The sequence below is a fragment of the Mustela nivalis genome (assembly GCF_964662115.1).
Source record: "Mustela nivalis genome assembly, chromosome: 1".
Taxonomy (NCBI): Eukaryota; Metazoa; Chordata; class Mammalia; order Carnivora; family Mustelidae; genus Mustela; species Mustela nivalis.
Window position 1 is genome coordinate 80842107 of NC_139020.1, and position 21079 is coordinate 80863185.

General features: G+C 38.4%; 1 protein-coding gene across 7 annotated transcripts in view; it reads right to left on the reverse strand.

The window, feature by feature from the left end:
- Positions 1-8602: 8602 nt before the first annotated feature.
- The window catches only part of VEPH1 (ventricular zone expressed PH domain containing 1), a 247105-nt gene continuing 234628 nt past the window's right edge, over positions 8603-21079 (reverse strand). For 5 of the 7 annotated variants that reach the window (XM_082685585.1, XM_082685582.1, XM_082685578.1 and 2 more), the window contains 3 exons: positions 15804-15940; positions 10102-11431; positions 8603-9330 (listed from right to left, as the gene is read on the reverse strand). In XM_082685585.1, coding sequence (XP_082541711.1) covers positions 11195-11431; positions 15804-15940 — 374 coding nt within the window. In that variant the 3' untranslated portion in view covers positions 8603-9330; positions 10102-11194. The other 2 variants (XM_082685583.1, XM_082685584.1) reach the window with 2 other exon arrangements.

A 21079-nucleotide genomic window follows, 5' to 3' on the forward strand; every position in this document is an offset into this window, starting at 1 on the left:
ACATCAGTGCTATAGGCTGAATATTTGTGTCCCCCAAAATTCACATGTTGAAACCCAATCTCCAAAGTGATGGCATTTGGAGGTGAGACCTTTGGGAGGTGATTAGGTCATGAGGGCAGAGCCTTCATGAATTGGATCAGTATCTTTACATATGAGACCCCAGAGAGCTCCTTCATCTCTTCATCCCTTCTGTAATGTAAGAACACAGCAAGAAGACACCATCTATGAACCAAACACCAAATCTGTTGGCACCTTGATTTTGGATTTCCTAGCCTCCAGGACTATGAGAAAGAAATTTCTGTTGTTTATGAGCCACCCAGTCTGGAGTAATTTGTTATAACAGCCCAAATGGATTAAGATACTCACTTTTTTTTTTTTAACCTAGAATATATTTTAAAAGAATTATAGATAATTTTTGGAACTGGGCACAAATAAAATAAGTAGATAGAAATGAGTGATCCTTGTTCTCATCCTCACCCATTGATGTTGTCTTTTACCTTAACTTTGATCTGAATCTTTGCATATGCTCTTCCCTAAGACTAGAATGTCCTTTCACTTCTTTGACTAAAGAAGTATGAAAGTGTAAAAAAAGAATGTGTAAAAGGAGAATGTGTAAAAGAAGAGTGGATTCCTTCTTCAAGACCCAGAATATCATCACCTCTTCAGTGGAGGGTTTGATGATTCCCTCCAGGCAGGGTCATCTGCTTCCCACTGTGTCTCTGCCATGGCCAGCTCTGTGATACTTTCTCTGTTGACAAGGCTTGCCCTCAAACCTCACCCTCTTTGGTGTTCTTCTTATAAATAGTGCTGCCACTGACCCACTGGTGCCGAATCCCGAGGGTGCTTCCTATCTGTCACCAAGTCCTGCAATATTTTTTCTTAAATATCTCTCTGGCCTTCCATTTCTCTCCATTTCTGGTGCCCCTCCCTCCTTTCAAGCTCTCAATACATCTCTTGCCTATACTATCTTAATAGCCTCCTTTTTCTCAGTTTCTATTCTTACTTTCCCAATGGAATGGGTTGCACTCTTGACACAGCAACTAGAGTGCTCTTACAAAAATGAAAAAGAGGATTAGAGGTACAAACTTCCAGTTATGAAATCAACAAACCACAGAGATGAAGATTACAGCCTAGGAACTATAGTTAATAATACTGTACTAACATTGCATGGTGACAGATGATGACTACATATCTGTGGTGAACACTGAGAAATGTAAAGAATCGTTGAAATCAATATGTTATAAACCCAAGACAAATATAACATTGCATGTTAGTTATATTCCAGTAATAATAATAATGATAATACTACTATTACTAAATGCTGATCTAATTGTGTCACTTTGTTCTAACCTGTCAATAGCTCCCCCTCTGGGCCCGCATGACCTGTCCACCTCCCCAGCCTCACTACCCTCATCAGTTTTCCTCTCTCTGCTGCCATTTTCGGGACACATGTTTTGATTTCTCTGATGGGCTGTGCACCTTTTCTTCCTAGGATCTTCTCTTACTATGTTCTTTCTTATCTTCTTTTTCTCCACCTCTTTCAAAGATTAGAACCCCTGTTCCTTTTTCAGATCTCAGGTTGACTGTCCCTAAATCCCTGACTAGGTCACGTGTCTCATTTCATGGATCTCTATCTACTGTGCTTCTTTGTAGTACTGGTCACATGGCAGTTTCATAGTTGATTAAGGAAAGACTTCATCATCTTTTTCTTCTACTAGCATATAAATTGCACAAAGGCTGGGACACCTGATCATCTCACAATTCCTAATCCATAGTCCAGGACATAGGAGGTGCTTTATGTTTTGATTTACCTACTGGATAAATATGTATTTATTTACTGAGTTTCTTAAAGGCATGGACAATTTATTAGTCATCTTTGAGCCCTGATGCCCTACCATAGTATCTGGCATATATTGGATGCTCTAAATATTTGTTAAATGAATACCTGAATCTAATTGTTTGAAGGGTTGCTGGGGGATGGGGCAGAAGGAACAGATATTTTGTGTTGCTGCAGGGGAAAGAAGCAGGACTTATGGTTAAAAATTAGAGAAAGGCAGAATTTTTTCCAAAAGCTAATACTAATAAAAATAATATAACAGAAATCATATTTGAACAATTCTATTGAATGTGTTTGGGTTCTGAGATTATGGGTAATTGTTACTATATTTTGGTAGTCTTCTTGTGTTTTCTAACTTTTTCTATAATACTATATTGGTTTCATATGCAGTAAATAAGTAAATTCAGTAACTAAATCAGACAAAAACTACTTTATAAAGATATGGGCATGTGACAAGGCAATGGGCTCTCTGTCCCTAACAGTGTTTGAATAGCCAGCAATGACACCTGCCAATGAACGGACCTCTCCATTGGGAAGGGGGAGATTGGAGCTCACATGTCCTAAGATTCTTCTGAATCCAATAGCCCATGATACTGTTTCCCACCCCCAAATCTTTTATTTATTTGAGAAAGAGAGAGACTACAAACAGGGGAAGAGGCAGGAGTGGAGCGAGAGGGGGAGAGTCTCAAGCAGACTCCAAGCTGAGCGTGGAGCCTGACTTGGGGCTTGGTTTCAGGACTCTGAAACCAAGAGTCTTGGAGGCTTAACCAACTGAGCTCCTCAGGCACCCCAGCCCATCATACCTATTACCTGAATGATAGATGCTGAGTCCCCTTTCTTGGAAGAACTTGGTCTAATGTGCTTGGCTGCCTTCCATGCTTCCAGTATTTCCTCACATTGGAACCTCACCATGACAGGATCAGCTGCAGTGGAATTTGATCTGTATTCCACTGAGGCTGATATACAGCAGGAGTCAGTGATGGCAAGAGCATGAATATGTGGGTGAGAGTTGTTTGTGTGAAGTGTAAGGTATCTGTCTGAATTGTTTGAGTGAATCCTGATTAAAATGTTCTCAAATCAGCACTTGAATAACACATACCCTAAGTATTATATTTAATGGCTAATTTTTAAAAAGAGACATTTCCAAACTGTGGTTTTGGTTAAATTAAAAAGATGGGCTTTGTTCTGATTTGTGAGTTTATAGGCTAGTTTGGCAAACAGGACCATTGTTTTCCACTCTCAAGAGAAAGGGCATTTAGACAATTTCCTCCATATTACAATAGTCCAGAATTAAAAGGGAACAGAATACTCCCAGAGGAAATCTGGTGTGTAGAAGTGAATCTCTGCCCAGAAAACAGTGGAACTCACATAAAGGTCTTCTGATGACATGAAATCCCAGCCTAGACAGATAAACAGAGACAGAGAGAGTGAAAGAGAGTAAGAAATTTGAGATAATGAAAAAAGATTGATCTCTATAATGCATGCATGAAAACCATTGTGTTATTGTCATCACACCAGTGTAAAAGAATATACGTGTGTACATGTGTATCAAAGTGTACTGTGGACATTACTGACGTGAGTAGACTGATGGTCAAAGAACAAAACAAGGCAAAGAGGAATTCAAAAGGGAAAAATGAGAAGTCACTGTTATTACCACCCCATCCTCCTTAGTTTCCAGTGAGATCTTCAGGAGCACTGTTATTCTAATGAACAAATGAGTCTGCCACTTGTATGAATATTTTCTATTTTTACATTATTTGACTTCTTTGTAACTCTTCCAGGTTCTCAGTACCAAAGTGAATTCTAATTATTTTATTGATTGAAAGAGGAAATGCATTTTCTTTCTATTGGATGCAAGATTCTAAAAAGGTTTGCCCACAAAGCCATAAAGAACCATGTAAACACAATGTGTCTGATTATCGTCTTACACAAAAATGCTTAAGAAAGTTCTAGGATTTCCATCTCCCCCTCTCCATACCCTCAGAAAGTTTTTCTTTGAAGTAGACAAGTTCAATATGTGCTGGGTTGGGGGTATAGAATGAGAAGAATGTACATATGCAAAGTGCTCTGCAAGGCTAGAATCTCATGGTGCAACCCAAGCTCTCTAAGGCCTCTGGGGGAGCTAGTCGCCTGTTCTGCCAAGTATATGGCTATAGGGCCTTAAATAACCTGGTAATAGAAAAACACAAATGGGGAGGTCTCAAAAGTACATTGAAGAGAACCCTCCTCGCCTGGGCAAGTACCCAAGAACAGGCAGCCCTGGGAATTAGCGTGCTCTGTTAAATGTCCTACAGACTTCATCATATCCATCTGCTCTGCCCTGTGCTCCCTCTACTCTTCCCTGGTTCCCCAGCTTCCAACTTGGCTTGAGGCCCTGCCTCCCTCATTTTGTCTCTGGTGTGGTTGACCTTGAGGGCCTCTTCTGGAAATTCTCCTACGTGGTCTGGAATTTCTCCTTAGACACCATCCTAATTTCACCTCCAGGCTCTCCAATTTGTGACAATGGGTAAAAGACACACCAGTGCTCTCACCCTCACTCCTGCCACCTTGGCTCATTCCCTATTAGCTTCCCTGCCAAAAAAAGGAAATTTGCATAAAGGAGAACATGGAAGGGCAGATACAGAGGCATTGAGAAATGGCTTGTTTGTGGATATTAACCATCTTTTTTTTCCATCAAAGGAGAGTGTATGATGGTTAATTTTATGTGTCAGCTTGACTGGCCAAAGGGATGTCCAGATAGCTGGTAAAGTATTATTTCTGGATGTGTCTCTGAGGATGTTTTTGGACAACATCAGCATTTTGAATCATTAGACTGAGTAAAGAGATTCACCCTCACCAATGGGGGTAGACATCATCCAATCCATTGGGGGTCTGATTGGAACAAAATGTCAAAGGAAGGGAGGATTCTTTCTCTCTTCTTGAGCTGGATGTCCATCTTCTTCTGCCTCTGGACTTCAAACTCTAGGACTAACACCTCCCTGGTTCCCAGGCCTTTCAACTTGGACTGAATTACACCACTGGCTCCCCGGGTCACCAGCTTGCAGATGAGAGATTGCGATTTCTTACCCTCTGTAAACACATGAGACAATTCTTACAATAAATCTCCTCTTACATATCTATCTCTATATATCCTGTTGGTTTTACTTCTCAGGAGAACCCTGGTAATACAGAGGGTAAGCATTCACAGAAATGGCTGATCCCATACCTTTGAGAATGGATGCATTGGGTGCATTTTAACCATTTAAAAAGATTTAAAAGTTTCTTATATATACAATATGCTTTATTGTTCACAAAAACGTTTACATACAGTTTTGATTACTATGAATCAAATCCGCATAGAACTCTTAAATTAATACTTACTTTCACGCATTTACTTAAATTTTTTTCTCCCATACTTTCAGTTCTGAAACTGGGAAGTGTCTTATATTCAGTGGCATTTGGCAATTGTCATCTACTAGGAATGAATGTGACCAGGTGTCATTCAAACTTGGTCCCAGTTCTTTGTGTTGTCATTTTAAATGAGTTACCTGTATGGTTGACACTATATGTATTAATTGCTGTTTAGTATGTCCTAAAAATTATAATATGATTTGACTTAGAAACAAAAAGTTATCAGGTACACAGGGAAGCAAAGGAAGAGTGGAATGAATTGTGATATTTGGGAACCAAAGAGCCATCACAGCAGGTCCCTATGTCTTGCAATGCAGCCACTAAATATTTTACCCAATGAAGGAAGGTATCAACATGTAGAGAAGGCTGAGTTTCATTTTGTTGCTGAAATAGATACAAAAGAATGACCTATCACACATCACTCAAGGTACCCAAAGTCAGAAGAAACTGCCCAAACTCTCAGAATAGGTAAAAGACATTTGGAAGTAAAACACCACTGATTAGACTATTATTAAGACATGGCATCATAATTTCATTTGTAGGATTTTTTCCTTCCTTGCTGTTCTGTAAGAAATAATGTGCCATCAAGTACCTATTCAATTAAAGGTTCTCTACTGGATGTTTTTCTTGCCATTTAAGCCTCGCATCAATTCTTCTCCATCAACGTCATTATGCTCAACCTAGAGATAAGAGATGAGTCATTTACTCAGGTTAGTCATTTAGTTTTGGTAGAACTAGGACTTGAATCTTCATGTGCCCATTACCAGAGCCTGTGACACCTTCTCTAGCTTTCACAGCCTTGGTAGAAGTCACTCTGATTTCTCAACTCCTCTGTCCTTCAGAAGCACCTTTGGGGAGGAATGGTCCCAAGAGGCCTATAAACTGGAGCTATTCAGGAACAAGATGAAATTTTGGGTTTTTCTTAGTTGTTCATCTAAAATCTTAGATTTTGGGACTGGAAATCCTGGCTTGGGCTTTTAAGCCTCAGATTTAAAATCTTGCCTAGGGTCCTTTTGGCTTTGACTTCTCTGCAGTGTACCCCTCAAATTCCCCTCACATGTTCTCTTAAATCATCGTGCAATAGTTTCCTAAAGGCAATTTGTAAATGTAAATTTACCTTTAAATTTAAACATAAATCTCTCAAAGGTAGTTTTTCAACTGGGCACTCTTCATTTATGCCTGAGAATAAAGTTACAATAATAGATCCAAAAGTGCCTACAGAAAATAGGTGAGTTGGAGATAACCCAATAAATGTCTCTAAATATCACCAGCCAAGGATTTTTCAGAAAACTCATGTTAGAAAAGTATTGAACATTTATTTTTACCAAACTCCAGGTTCTCAAGAAATAACCAGATGAGAGTCTTATATATAAATGTTTGTTTCCACAGCTATCTGAGAGGGAAAAAAAGAACCAAAATAAGATGAAAATGAAAACCACTTGAATTTCTAACCATAATTGTAATTGTATTCATCCCAACATTTTTAAAGGTTTAAACATGTTTTAAAAAGTGGTTTCTTCTTAGATCAGAATCAGGAACTGCGGCCCTCTTGGGAAAGGCCAGTCTGTGGTAAGCTAGCTGGCAATAGGGATGGAATTGCCAGAAATATCAGTGGGAAACCGACCAGTCTGGGATTCTTGTCTGATTCTAAACCCAGGAGAATTTGCTTGCATTTGGAATTGCTACTACCTCGTGGAATGAAACCAGGAAGATCATTATTCACACTTCATACATTTCTTTCTTTCTAGATTTGGTTTAAAGGCTCTGCGATTTGCATTCTAAACTAGAGGTATCCGATTAATTAAATCACAAGTAACAAGTAACAAAGATAATTCATTTCTTCTAAATTGAGCTAGTAGGACCATTCTCTTCTTTCCTAGGACAAGCATTCAGTGAAAATAAAATCGGTATGCAACCAGGTTGAGTGTTATTGTAATTTTCTCTGCTATAAAATGTTTGAGCACATTGTTAGCATTTAAATTATTAATAACTAATGCAGTGTTATTTGATATTCTATTTGTCTGTTACCAGTTTTTTCTAATTAACAGCTAGGTTTACTCAAGAGATTCTTAAGAATGGGCTGTTAGATTTCAAAATAATATTTAGAGACTCATTTACAACTGTAACTTCTTGCCTTTTCCTGCCTGACTTCATCACTGGAGATGTCTCTCCAGTCCATGATGAATCATGGATCTAAATGTATACACTAAAATTGATTTTACAATTGGGCTCACCTCACATCAAGTTTCCCAAGGAAGCACCCAGGGATCATCAGAGACACTTTCCTTCCCATTCCTGTACCTAGGCTCCATCCTTCCACCAGTGTCCAATCCGTTTTACTATTTCAAAATTTTTCCTGCATTTCCATTCTCCTCTATCTCCTCTGCTAGTAGACCTCACCACTTCCAAGAACCTCCTAAATGATCTCCCTGATATAATTTTTTATATCCCTACAGTCCAAAATTATTTCTCTAAATGCAAGTCTTAAAACCTTTTAATGGTGTTTCGTCATCTTAAGATTCCTTAGCATAGAACCCAGCCCTTTATGCTATGACCCCATAAGCTTCTCTGGCATCATTCCGCAGCATTCCTCAATGGTCCCCTTATGTTCCAATCTTACATAAGGATTTGCTGTTTTGCAAACAGACCAAGTTTTGTTCCCTTTCCCTCCTGTGCTTTTGCAGCATGGTCCTCTCAACTGACCATTTTCTCCTCATCTGCCCATGACCTTCTCACTTAGTTCTTTAGGACACGACCCTTCTCTAACAGCTCTGAGAAAGAGTGAGGGTGCCCATGTGTTGAGTTCAAAGTCAATTATAGGGTTGCCTCCTCCTGCATTTCCACAGGCCCCTGGGCAAACCTCTATCAAGGCACTTGCCTCTTAGCATTTCAGTTTTTGTTGTCTATGATTGTCTCCTTCACTGCCCTATAAACTCTTTGATGGGAAGACCTGGGTATTTTTGTATCTCCAGGACAAACATGGTAACTGTTGTGTGCTAGCTGTTCCATAAATTGGTGTGGCATGAATTTTAATCCTTTTCCATCACTTCTAGAAACTGTGCTCAAGTAAAGTTATTTTTCTTCTTTCTGTATGTTAGATTCTTCCCCCTTAAGTCCAATACATTTTTAAAACAAACAACAAACCACTTTTCTGTATCTTAGCTCCAACTTTTTGAAAATATTGTCCAATTATTGCTTTAAACCCCTAACCTCCTATTGATTCTTCAACTCACTGGAATTTGACTTTTACTTCAACACTCTGATGAAATTGTTCCTACCAATGATACAAATTCCTTCCTAACTGCAAAAGTCATTCTTTATCTTAAGTGATTACTCTAGGATTTTACATTGTTAATCTCTCCCTTCTTCCCAAAAGGGGTTTGTGACATTGTTTTCCTTGGTTTATAACATCTCTGAACATTGACTGGCCAATCCAGTGGCCCATTGTTTAAATGTTGGGTATCCCAAGGAAGCCCTTATTTCTTCTTTTGTCTTATTCTCCCTGAGTAACTTCAGCTAGTTCCACAGATTTAGTGACCATCTATATATCCAGTGAGGCAAAATCTTGACCTTCAGAACTGCTTCCAATTTGTAATATCTTTTGTGATTCACAATGCCCTCAAACTTTACATATTAAAATCCAAATGTTTCTCTCCTCAAACTTGGCCTCTTACATATTTCCTGTGCTAGGGAGTTGGTAGTAGAGTTAAGGTAGAATTAAGAATACTGACTACTTAGATTTTTTTTTCCAGATTTCTATCCTAGACTACATAGTCAACAAATTTTAAAAGAAAAAAATGACCCTTTATATGTATACTAAGTTAGTGTTTGTATGAATTATCTATCTATTGCTATGGAACAAATTTTCACACACTCAGCAGCTTTCAACAGCATTTATTATCTCAAGATTCCTCTAGGTCAGACATTCAAGCACACCTTAGCTGGGTCCTCTGTCCAGGTTTCGCAAAGCTGCAATCAAGGTGTTGGCTGGGGCTGGGATCCTCTTCCAAGTTCACGGGTTCTTGGCAAAATTCATTCCCTTGAAGCTGTAGAACTTGTTGCAGTTTGTGTATTCAAGGCCAGTGGAAGAGAGAGTCTCTGACCTGTTCACTCTTTTTTTTTTTATAATTTTTTATTTTTTATAAACATATATTTTTATCCCCAGGGGTACAGGTCTGTGAATCACCAGGTTTACACACTTCACAGCACTCACCAAAGCACATACCCTCCCCAATGTCCACAATCCCACCCCCTTCTCCCAAACCCCCTCCCCCCAGCAACCCTCAGTTTGTTTTGTGAGATTAAGAGTCACTTATGATTTGTCTCCTTCCCAATCCCATCTTGTTTCATTTATTCTTCTCCTACCCACTTAAGCCTCCATGTTGCATCACCACTTCCTCATATCAGGGAGATCATATGATAGTTGTCTTTCTCTGCTTGACTTATTTCGCTAAGCACGATACGCTCTAGTTCCATCCATGTTGTCGCAAATGGCAAGATTTCATTTCTTTTGATGGCTGCATAGTATTCCATTGTATATATATACCACATCTTCTTGATCCATTCATCTGTTGATGGACATCTAGGTTCTTTCCATAGTTTGGCTATTGTGGACATTGCTGCTATAAACATTCGGGTGCATGTGCCCCTTTGGATCACTACATTTGTATCTTTAGGATAAATACCCAATAGTGCAATTGCTGGGTCATAGGGCAGTTCTATTTTCAACATTTTGAGGAACCTCCATGCTGTTTTCCAGAGAGGTTGCACCAGCTTGCATTCCCACCAACAGTGTAGGAGGGTTCCCCTTTCTCTGCATCCTCGCCAGCATCTGTCATTTCCTGACTTGTTGATTTTAGCCATTCTGACTTGACCTGTTCACTCTTTTTAAAAAGTCTCATCTGATAAGGTCAGCCCCACCCAGGGTCATATCCTTTTGACTTGTTCAAAGTCACCTAATTAAGAACCACAAATCTCTTCACCCTTGCCGTGTAATGTAACATAATCATGGAGGAGACTGTTCTATTCTTTCTTTCATAATTTATTAGTTAGAAGCAAGTTACGATTTCTACCACATTCAAGGGGAGGGTCAGAGTGTAGACCATTGGGAATCATTCTATAATTCTGCCTGCCACAGCTTAATTTTTTAAAAAATATGAGTGAAGGGAATACCATTGAATGCAATTTTGAGATATTAAAAGATTGAATGTAAAGAAAAAATGTATAGAACCTCAACATCTCAAATTTTTATGGAAATGGCCCATATTTTGAAGATGGTGAAAATGGTTTTCTATGCCTATCCTAGCTTACACTTACTGCTTTAGGCAAGAGATATATCCAAGAACCTACATTTTAGATTATATTATATGAATCTAAATGGAATAATCAGATAAATGTCTGAAAGACTTTTAATTATATAACTTTTTTCACTTGAGGGCCATTTTACCATGTATTAGCCTTATTTGCATTAGAAAGAAAAAACACAATTATATGTCTATAAATAAGTTCTATGTTTCCCCTTAGGGTTGATAGTTTTGACTTTTCCCAATAGGGCTTTTTTTTTTTCCCTTCTAATACTTTTGGCAAATTGTGGTTTTAATCAGAAGTATTTAATCTTTCCTCAGGATAGGTATTTCAGGTATCTCGTAGAGTTGTGTTTTTACAACGTACAATGGCATATCTTCAGAGCGTCCTAGATCCCCAACTCTCCCCTTTCTGCCCCATACCATTTGTAGCTCCTTTTCCTGTAGGGTCACACAGATGTTCTAGAGTTAATGCAGGCACCATTAGAATATGAAATGCATAAGAATCTCACCACTTCTGGGTCCTGCTTCTTAGGGAAAACAATTCCACTGGTACTTAGAAAAACACAATGTGACTTGGTGAATTTATCTCTTTTTCTTAACATGGTCAATGATAGCGCAATGCCCATTGTATGCAATCAGTGTGAGGTCGGCTTGCAAATCCCTACAGATATGTGGTTACTTCTCTACTTTCCCTCTCTTTTGCTTGGGCAACTGCCACATTGATGCACTGGAGCCACTCTTCTGCGTTCTTCTCATCCTTGGCCTTGAAAACATAGGTTTTATTGTCTGTGAAGATTTCAAAAGCTCGAGGGAGGGAGCGGTCCCTGCGTTTCCTGGCCACAACTTTCACACTCTGTACTTTGCTGAGTTCTATTGGGGAGTCATCAGGATCATCTTTCTGAAATGCATATGGGAAGGAGAGAACATGAGCTGGCTCTCAGAGTATGAAAAGATCTCTGGCAACTGGAGAATTTTCCAACAAAATCAGAATCCTTTCACTGCAACTGGTTCTTAGCCTTTGTTATTTTGAATGCTAAGGCCTCAGTGAGTGATTCATTAGAACAATGGAGGGAGTGAGCAATTGGTCCTACGTTATAGTATATTAAGTTGGCACAAGATGGCGAATTTATAAGAAATTATTATTTAGTGGCATTTGGGAAAATGTTTAATTCATACTTCTTTGATTTTAAGTCATGTTTGATTGGTATCAACACTATCAATAGAGCAAAATGCAATAATACAATTGGAGTACTATTAACTCTGAATCTGAAATAACTTGGGAAGTATGAAATTGAATTTTCCTTTGTGTTATTTCTGAGAAAGGTGTATTAATTGAATAAATAGGGTCCTAATGTTTAAGCAGATCAAACTGTTTTGAGACACACTGGAGCTCTGGAAGTATGATTTGTCTGCAAACATTAAGTGAAAGAATACTTAGTGATTTACATTTTTCTGGCATCAAAACAGAGGCTTACAGATCACAACTATAACATGAGGGTCATCCCAATGGGCTAGTATGAGTAGTTTCAAAAGATCAAATACTTCTTTACAGAAATGTCTTTAACATCCCTGAATATGGAAGACGTGCCTGTGCTTGAGGATCTGGCCAACTCTCCTTTCTCATGCACCCTGTACAACTCACTCCTCTTTCATTCTGCAATGGAAAGGCAACCTTCTCACTCATCCCAAATTTACCATGGTGTATCGTCCAACTTGGAAAAATCTCTGGAGGATCAAAGAACTGGAAAGATCAACGCAAAATATTGATGCTAAGGAAGTGTCCTTCAAACAAAACACAATCACTCCCCAGCTACTATATCAAGAGGTGCATTTCCAATAGCATTTCCCTTTTTAATGTTTAGTAACTATTTATTGCATTTGGTGTTATGCTTATGACTATAAATTAAAATTATAATTAATTTTAAGATTATAATAATGAAAAATCTTAACATTTAGAGATTGATAGTCACAAATTATTAAAATAATTAAATTTAAATTTATATACATAGTTTCATTGCAGTAAAAAATAATTGGATGATCAGGATAAAATACTGTGAGTTAGGTAGAAAACAATATGATTTCAAAGAAAAATGATACCATGTAAGCATTGCGATGGTTATTAAAGAGGGCAGATGTTGTGATGAGCACTGGGAGTTATACTCAATAATGAATCGTTGAACACTACATCAAAAATGAATGGTGTACTATATGCTGGCTAATTGAACATAATAAAAAAAGATGAACTAATTTATGTATTTTTTTAATGGATGGTGTTAGGCGTGAATTGCCTTTTTCCTATGGTTATACTTAAAGGACAGGTGTGAACTTTTTATTTCAAAATAATAGTATTTTCAATTTAACAGAAATTACAGTTTGTGCAACTGTTTAAATTTATGATAAACTTAAAATGTAGCAAGGTATTACACAGATTTTCAAGATTCTTTTAGGGAATAGACAGAATAAAGTTTGAAGATGCCTGTGCTAGATAATACTTTGTTAGCTTAATTTGGTTTATGGTAAATATCTGACAGCAATAAAGCTGTATTTCTTTGAATTAGTTTATAGAATAGAAATTGATACATGGAGGAACTGATCAAGAAAACAAAAAGTTGTCATAGTTCTCTAAAGAGAGACAGTGAATTACCCAAGAGAAATGGACAGGAAGTCAAAGGGCACCATTGCCTAGCTGGTTGGTGGAGATCAAGACTTTAAGAATGTGAAAGTAAAAAATAACGCTATTGTCTTTCAGTCCTTATTAAAAATGCACATTTTACCATTTTTCTCATTTATAAGAAAGGTTCCTTATTATGGGCCTGAAGCTTCAGCTGGACTGTTGACCTCTGCTAGGTTACTGTGTCCCTGGGGATGAGAAGAAATTTGTTGTGGTCCTTATAGTACATTATATTATTTCTCAATATTTGAGCCACATGTGCTGTCAGATTTCTGAAATGTCAAACCATTATTTCCCTATAAAGATGTCAAACAAGTTAGCCAATTGTAAAATAGCTTATTCTCTAAGTTTTATTAAAAAGCTCTGAATCAAGATGTTTAAAGATCATTATTTGAGTTCAGGAAAAATATTCTTATTCACTAACTCTGCTCCATCTCAAGGGATAGGAGAAATCACTACATCTTAACTTCTATTTCTGATTTCTTTAGTAAAAACGGGAAATTCAGACAGTCACTTTAAACACATTAAAAATACTTCAATGTGGAGCTATGCTAAGAAAAGTTTCTTTAAACCTCCAATAACTGTCTGAATTGAGAATACCATTATACTTCCCTTTCAAAAAGATCTTCAGCCACAGAAAAGTCCATCTGTATATTTAATAATACACACAGATGAAGAAAGTAGCATGAGCTTAGGGCTTTTTTTTTTTTTCACTCAAAAAGTTAACATTAAGTTTTATTAATTTAAAAAATGGTCAGAAAAATTTGTCATAATTGAGATACACCATACTTTATTCCTGTTGAGCAAAAAGTTCAAATAAATTTTATAATGAGCACTCTAAAGATATAGTGCCCATATTCTCAGTGAATCACAATTTTTAAATAATTTAAAATCTTTCATTAATTAATTCAAACACAGTTTGGTTTGCCACTGGCTCTGTATTTTCAGTGTTCATAAGAAGAGGGACAGTGTACTCATTTAACAGCAAGCTTTGATGTCACACTGCCTTGTACCTGACTCCAGTTTTACCTCTTTTTACCTTACTGACTCATTTGTCAAGCCAGTCAGAGTCTCTGTTCCTCTGTCTCTCTCACAAGGGGAAGGGAGTGGGACTGGGTCTGATGTTACATGATGTAAAAGTACCATGTGGTGGAACAAGTTTGAGATACAGTAGTGAAACAAAATTAAGTGGGTTCTTTCCTGCAGAACTTGTCAGAGCCTTAAGCTCCTTTGTATTTCCCTGATATCTTTGATTAGGACAAAGGCCAACTCCTGGTAATGACTGACAGACCCTGGGTCCCAAATGCCACGAATGGGGAATGATGGCTATAAAGGCATCAGCTAGGTGTTGTATGCATGTTCTCTGGGCATCTTTGCACAGGAGTGGATGACCATGTGTACATATGCTCATGTTTTCCCAATCACTCTGATTTTGGGGTTCAAATGATATCTGTAAGAGTGGGATAAGACAGAAATCCAAAGGCCAGGATCTTGCCCTTCCTGGTTTGTCTGGCAGTGAGATAAAGACTGAAAGTGCCTACATTGCTAAAGTCTGGTTGCACAAGGCTTTCTTGGCATCAGACCTAACCTGGTGCCTGCCCATCCTGGGACCCAGGCTCTCAGGGCCTGTGCACTGTGCAGAAGGCCACGAGGATCACCTAGCCCAGAGGAATATGCTTCCATCTGCTAGCAAGGAAGGAGAGAGGGAGGGAAAGGCACCCTAGATTTACCCATCTGGAACATGGCAATAACAGTAGTGTTAACCTTAAAGGACTGTTTTGAGGATTCTTTAAGACAATCCAGGGTGGCATGTGATAAGCTATTATTATTATATTCAAAATACCCAAGAAGTAGGTCCACATTTCTTTCTCCCTGATCCTGAATTAATAGAATTTAATGATAGATAAAGCTGACTTGAAAAGAAGGGAATAACTCTGCATTGCTGATTGGAATAAAATGCTATTTCAGAAGTTTCCCACTGAAAATTCAGAGTATAGATATTTACTGAGCATCCTAGCTCAGATTGAATATTATATTAAAAGAATATTTATTCATTCTTTTTAGGACCCTTTTATATTTGTTAACTGAGTATTAAGTGACTGAAAGATGATAATGGTTTTCCCTAACCAGAACTGAACTTAGTTGACTACAAAAGGTACTTATAATAAATCATCCTTTGTTTCTTTTTTCCAGTCTTCTGTCCTTCTTCCCTGTGTCCCTGCTTCCAAATATAACCTTTAATTATAAAGGGAGTCAGGGTCAATATCATAAGCTATTAATTTATGGAGGTGATCTATAAGGAAACACTGTTCAAGCCAAGCTCACTGGGTAGTCCTTTGGCGTTCATCTTCAAAACTTAAGCCAACTTTTAAAAAGATCTTTCATAACAAACTGAAGAGAGACAGTGGATCATCTAAGGTAGGACAGAACAGAACAGACAGTCCAAGGGATGTATGCAAAAAAAAAAAAAAAAAGACACTGTAAAATTATAAATGGAAAAGGACAAATTATTGGTGTATTAACTCAGGACAAAATCCCTAGCTGGTTGGTGGAGATAAAGACCTTAAAAATGAAAGTGTAAAAGACAGGGGAAACTTACAGACTTTCCTTTTTGAAACAGAAGTTGATTTCCAGCCAGTGTAAAATAACGAGTTTTCCACCTTTTGATGAACTTCCATCTGACTTGCTTCTCTTTAAGTTTTCCTTCTATAAGAGGTTGGCCATCTTGATTTACAACTGTTGAAGGTAAGAGAATGAACATTTATTTCCCATTATTTATTTGGTAAGTGATCAAAAGTCAGAGTTGTACAATGAACCAGAACCCAGTAAGCATATTTGGAAAGTGCGCTAATAAATTGTGAATTTGGTTAACCTTTTCCCCTTTGTCCCTAAAGGAATGCACAATTTAGATATGACAATGGGATCCTGTAGAAAGCCCTCATTGAGATTTTCAAAAGGAGTATGTTCACAAAAAGAGCATCTGGTTAGCAGTTTTTAAGGCATATTCTAATATCCAGCTTTCTGTGCTTCTTAACTCTTATTTCATGAAATTCTGTTCACATGAACTGCTTAGAAGCATACTTTATAAATAATCCCAAACCAAGTACATTTAGCTATTGGGCAGCAGAAGCCCAAGCAGTGTCTCCAAAGATGTGTTTTTCCTGAAGACACAAAGTTGCAAAGGCAAATGTAACTCTTCTGAACCTGGTATTTCCACTCTGGAACACACATACACCCTCTCCTTTCTGCAAATGTCCATCTCTGCCCAATCAACAACTAATGATTCCATGAGTCAACTCAAATATTGCTTCTTTGGGGGGAACTTCCCCAAACTCAGGCCAGAGTGGATTCACCTGCCGTATGTTCTCACAGCCTCTGGTCTATTTCTTTTACATCAAGCATCACTGGTAGACTGTTCTTGGTGTTTATCTGATTCAGGTCTCTCTTTCCCATTGAACTGAAAGCTCCATGAGGGCCTTTGCTTTGTTCACTGATATATCACCAGGCCATTAATATGCTACCTGGCAAATATAGGGAATCTGTAAGTATTTTTTATGTGAAAAGGTTAATTTTACAGTGAAGTAGAGTGTATAGAATTGCACATAATCATCGAATTAGAAGATCTACTACAATGTCAAGAGTCAGAAGTTACAATGTTGAACTGAAGAATTTCATTCATTTTGTCAACTACATAAGATTCACTCTCCAGGATGTGGACAAAGGGAAACCTCTTACACTTGGTGGAAATGCAAGTTGGTGCAGCCACTTTGGAAAACGGTGTGGAGATTCCTCAAGAAATTAAGAATAGAGCTACCCTATGGCCCTGCAATTGCACTACTGGGTATATACCCCAGAGATACAGATGTAGTGAAAGAAGGGCCATCTGTACCTCAATGTTCATAGCAGCAATGGCCACAGTCGCCAAACTGTGGAAAGGGATAAGATGCCCTTCAGCAGATGAATGGATAAAGAAGATATGGTCCATATATACAATGTAGTATTATGCCTCCATCAGAAAGGATGAATTCCCAACTTTTGTATCAACATGGACAGGACTGGAGGAGATTATGCTGAGTGAAATAAATCAGGCAGAGAGAGTCAATTACCATATGGTTTCACTTACTTGTGGAACATAAAGAATAACACTGAGGACATTAAGAGAAAGAAAGAAAAAGTGAATTGGGGGAAATCAGAGGGGGTGACAAAGCATGAGAGACTGGATTCTGAGAAACAAACTGAGGGTTTGGGGTGGGGTGGGGGGTTGGGTGAGCCTGGTGGTGGTTATTGAGGAGGGCAAATAATGCATGAAGCACTGGGTGTGGTGTATAAACAATGAATCTTGGAACACTGAAAAAATGAAATAAAATAAAATAAAAGATTCACTCTCCAAATTTATAAGTAAGCATCTGATTTCTAGAGATTATGACAATATATACTTACATATATTATGTTCAATTTTCATAGCACTTTGAACGTAATAAAATGTGTTTCATCATTTGGAAATTTATATTTCATCAAATATGCCTATTTGACCATACAAACACAACCTATTCTCCCTAACCTACCATTTCTCTTTTCTAATATAGGTCTCATAACTACTTTAGACAAGGAGGATTTATTCACCTTGACAGGATTTTCAGGATAAGAATGATGAAATGTATGAAATGTATAGTTTTCACAAAGTTTTACTAAGGCAAGTTTGACATTCCCCACCCCCATTCAATCGGATATTCTTTTGTCAATCCCAAATTAAAGCTAAAAACTGAAAATACTATCAAATATATTTTAGATAGTGATAGGACTATGATGAAAATAAAGTAGGGGGTGACCTGGGGATTAGTGCACACTCACATAGGTGGTCAGGAAAGAGCCTGGACATTTGAAAGGATCTTCCATATGAGACTTTAGCATTGAGAAGTGTCTCCCATCTTATGAGAAGCTTCATGACGACCTGTATTGTGCATAGCAGAGTATAGGGAAACCAAGAACTCAAGAATTATTGACTATCAATATCAAGAAAATGATTTCAGGGATTCCTGGGTGGCTCAGTCAGTTAGATGTCTACCTTTAGCTCAGGTCATGATCCCAGGGTTCTGGGATCAGGTCCTGCATCAGGTTCCCTTCTCAGTGGGGAGTCTGCTTTTCCCTCTGCCTTTCACCCCACTTGTGTTCTCTCTCTCTCTCAAATAAATAAATAAAATCTTAAAAGAAAAAAGAAAATTATTTCTGCTTTGCTTTACTTAGGAATTATCTGATTTAAAGTATTAAAGATCATATGCTCTTTGCAAATTTAATTGTCCCATAAACATGATGCTTGCTTCCTTTGTGCGGTCTCTACACTCTGCAGATACCTTGGATAAAGCACCTGGCTGGCTCAGTGAGTTAAAGCCTCTGCCTTCGGCTTGGGTCGTGATCCCGGGGTCCTGGGATCAAGCCCTGCATTGGGCTATCTGCTTAGCAGGGAGCCTGCTTCCCTTCCCCTCTCTCTGCCTGCCTCTCTGCCTACTTGTGATTTCTGTCTGTCAAATTAAAAAAAAAAAAGAAATTAGGGGGGCGCCTGGGTGGCTCAGTGGGTTGAGCCGCTGCCTTCTGCTCAGGTCATGATCTCAGGGTCCTGGGATCAAGTCCCGCATCGGGCTCTCTGCTCAGCAGGGAGCCTGCTTCCCTTCCTCTCTCTCTGCCTGCTTCTCTGTCTACTTGTAATCTCTCTCTGTCAAATAAATAAAATCTTTAAAAAAAAGAAATTAAAAAAAAAAGAAATCATGGTTGATTTAAGTAATATTTATGCTCATGGAGCCTTCTGGATCTGACATAGGGTATTAGCTTCAAATATTTCTCTTCAAGGCAGATCCAAACGCTGCACTTGGGTGCCTGAGTGGCTCAGTTGATTAAGCATCCGACTTGATTTCAGCTCAGGTCAAGATCTCAGGGTCGTGAGATCCAGCCCCACATTGGGACTGCATGCACTGTGTGTGGAGCCTGCTTAAGAGTCTCTCTCTCTCCCTTTCCCTCTGCCCCTCCCCCACTTGCCCACAGGCTCACTTGATCTCTTTCTCTTAAAAAAAAAAAAAAAGGCTTTACAAGTGTTGCACCCCAAGAGTATGTGACAGAAGTTTGCAAGGAACACTTGGGAAAATAGTTGAAGGAATTGCTTGAAAACACAGAGTGGATAGGATACCATACCCACAGACCTACATAATGACTATGTGACCATAATGACCATGACAGACTCAAGACAAAATGATAGGCTTACTGGAGCAATGGCTTACTTTTGAGAAATGCTTCTAAACAGAGGCTTTTCACTGTAGGGCCCCGCCAAAATTACCCCGGGGGAAAAGTCCATGGAAAAGCTTGTAGGAAGGGAATGTTAGCAGAACTTTAAAGAAGCTTCCTGTGAGGGCCCAATTTAGGCATCAGAGTCAGCTTCAGATAATTTTATAAAAACCAAGTTATTTGTAGCTTTAGGATTAATTAAAAAATAGTTTCAAAAGGCAAAAAACAAAAAGAGTTAAAAATTTTCACTTACTATCCCATGTCTTAATTTTTTTTTCAATTATATCTAACATAGGCAAAAGATGCCATGTGTCATTTTAATAGGTCTATTGCCCATATCTTGTCCTTGTAAGCAATAATTCTCATGAAACACTGTCTTCATGATCAAAACAGGGAACCAATTCTTTCTAGGGATGATCATATTCTATTTCAAAAATAACACATGGAGCGAGACTGTGAGAATGATCATGTGTCTGAAACTTTCTTGTTCGCACATAACATATGCAAGATAAATAAATATTTTCTCTCTTGCCAATTAATTCATTAATTTATTTAAAGTGCAACAATTTGACTAAGTATTCTCTACCAACCTGGATCTGTTCTTCTCTTTGTCAGTTGGCTGAAAAGCTATGGAATACTAAACTGAATTACCTTGAGCAATTGGAGCCCCAACTGTTACTGTGTTTATCAACTTAAAAGTCTTTCTGAGTGTCAACACAGATGTGTATACATTAATTGTATTTCTTTTGTGCAGCAAGAGTTGAAGATATTTATGCTGCTAAAAAATGAATTTTGAAGGGATTGGTCTTACTCAGCATGAAGGTGGTGAGTCATAGCGAAGTAATACCAGACAGAGACATTAAGCCTGAGGAACCCCATGGCAAGAAGAGCAAAGCAATAAAGAATAGTCCTCTGTTCATCCGTCAACCACCCAGCCATCCCACTGCACTTTTGACCACAGATAAGCGGTAAGGCACTATGTTTAGATCTAGATCTGGGGGAGTTAAAATGCCAGGTTCAGAGTTCTTAGATTTATCATCGTGTAGGGGAGGTAAAGCATTTTACAAATTATACAGCTCAATATGGAATTTGGCAAGTGCCACTGAAGAAGGAAAAGCCAAGCACCATGACCCTCAAAGAAAGGAAATTCTACTTCTGGCTGGGAGGAGGTGACATGGTAGCTGGGCCTGTACTAGGGAAGGAAAAAGGGTATTTAGGAAAAGGGAAGAGAAGGGCTGAAGTACAAGAGGGATGTGTAAGAGAGAGAACATGAAAAGAAAAGAACCTAAAGAATATGGAAGGATCCATGAACTCAGAAGAAACTTCATAAAGCAGTTGCTCTGGGACAAAGCCATGGGTGGAGGGGGGCGGAGAGTGTGAAGGCAATGCAGGATTTTCTAGGTGTAAGATCCAGGAAAGAGACTGGGTAACAAACTGTCATGGTGAGGTCATATTGGAATTTAATTGCAGGTCTTTTTGAAGACTCATTAGAATGGACTTTGCTTTTCTTAAGGACTAAGCAGGAGCCTAGAGCCTATGAAGGTCGAGCCAGGGCAGGCATGAAGCCCCCCGGGGCCCCAGATGGGATCATTTATGTATCAC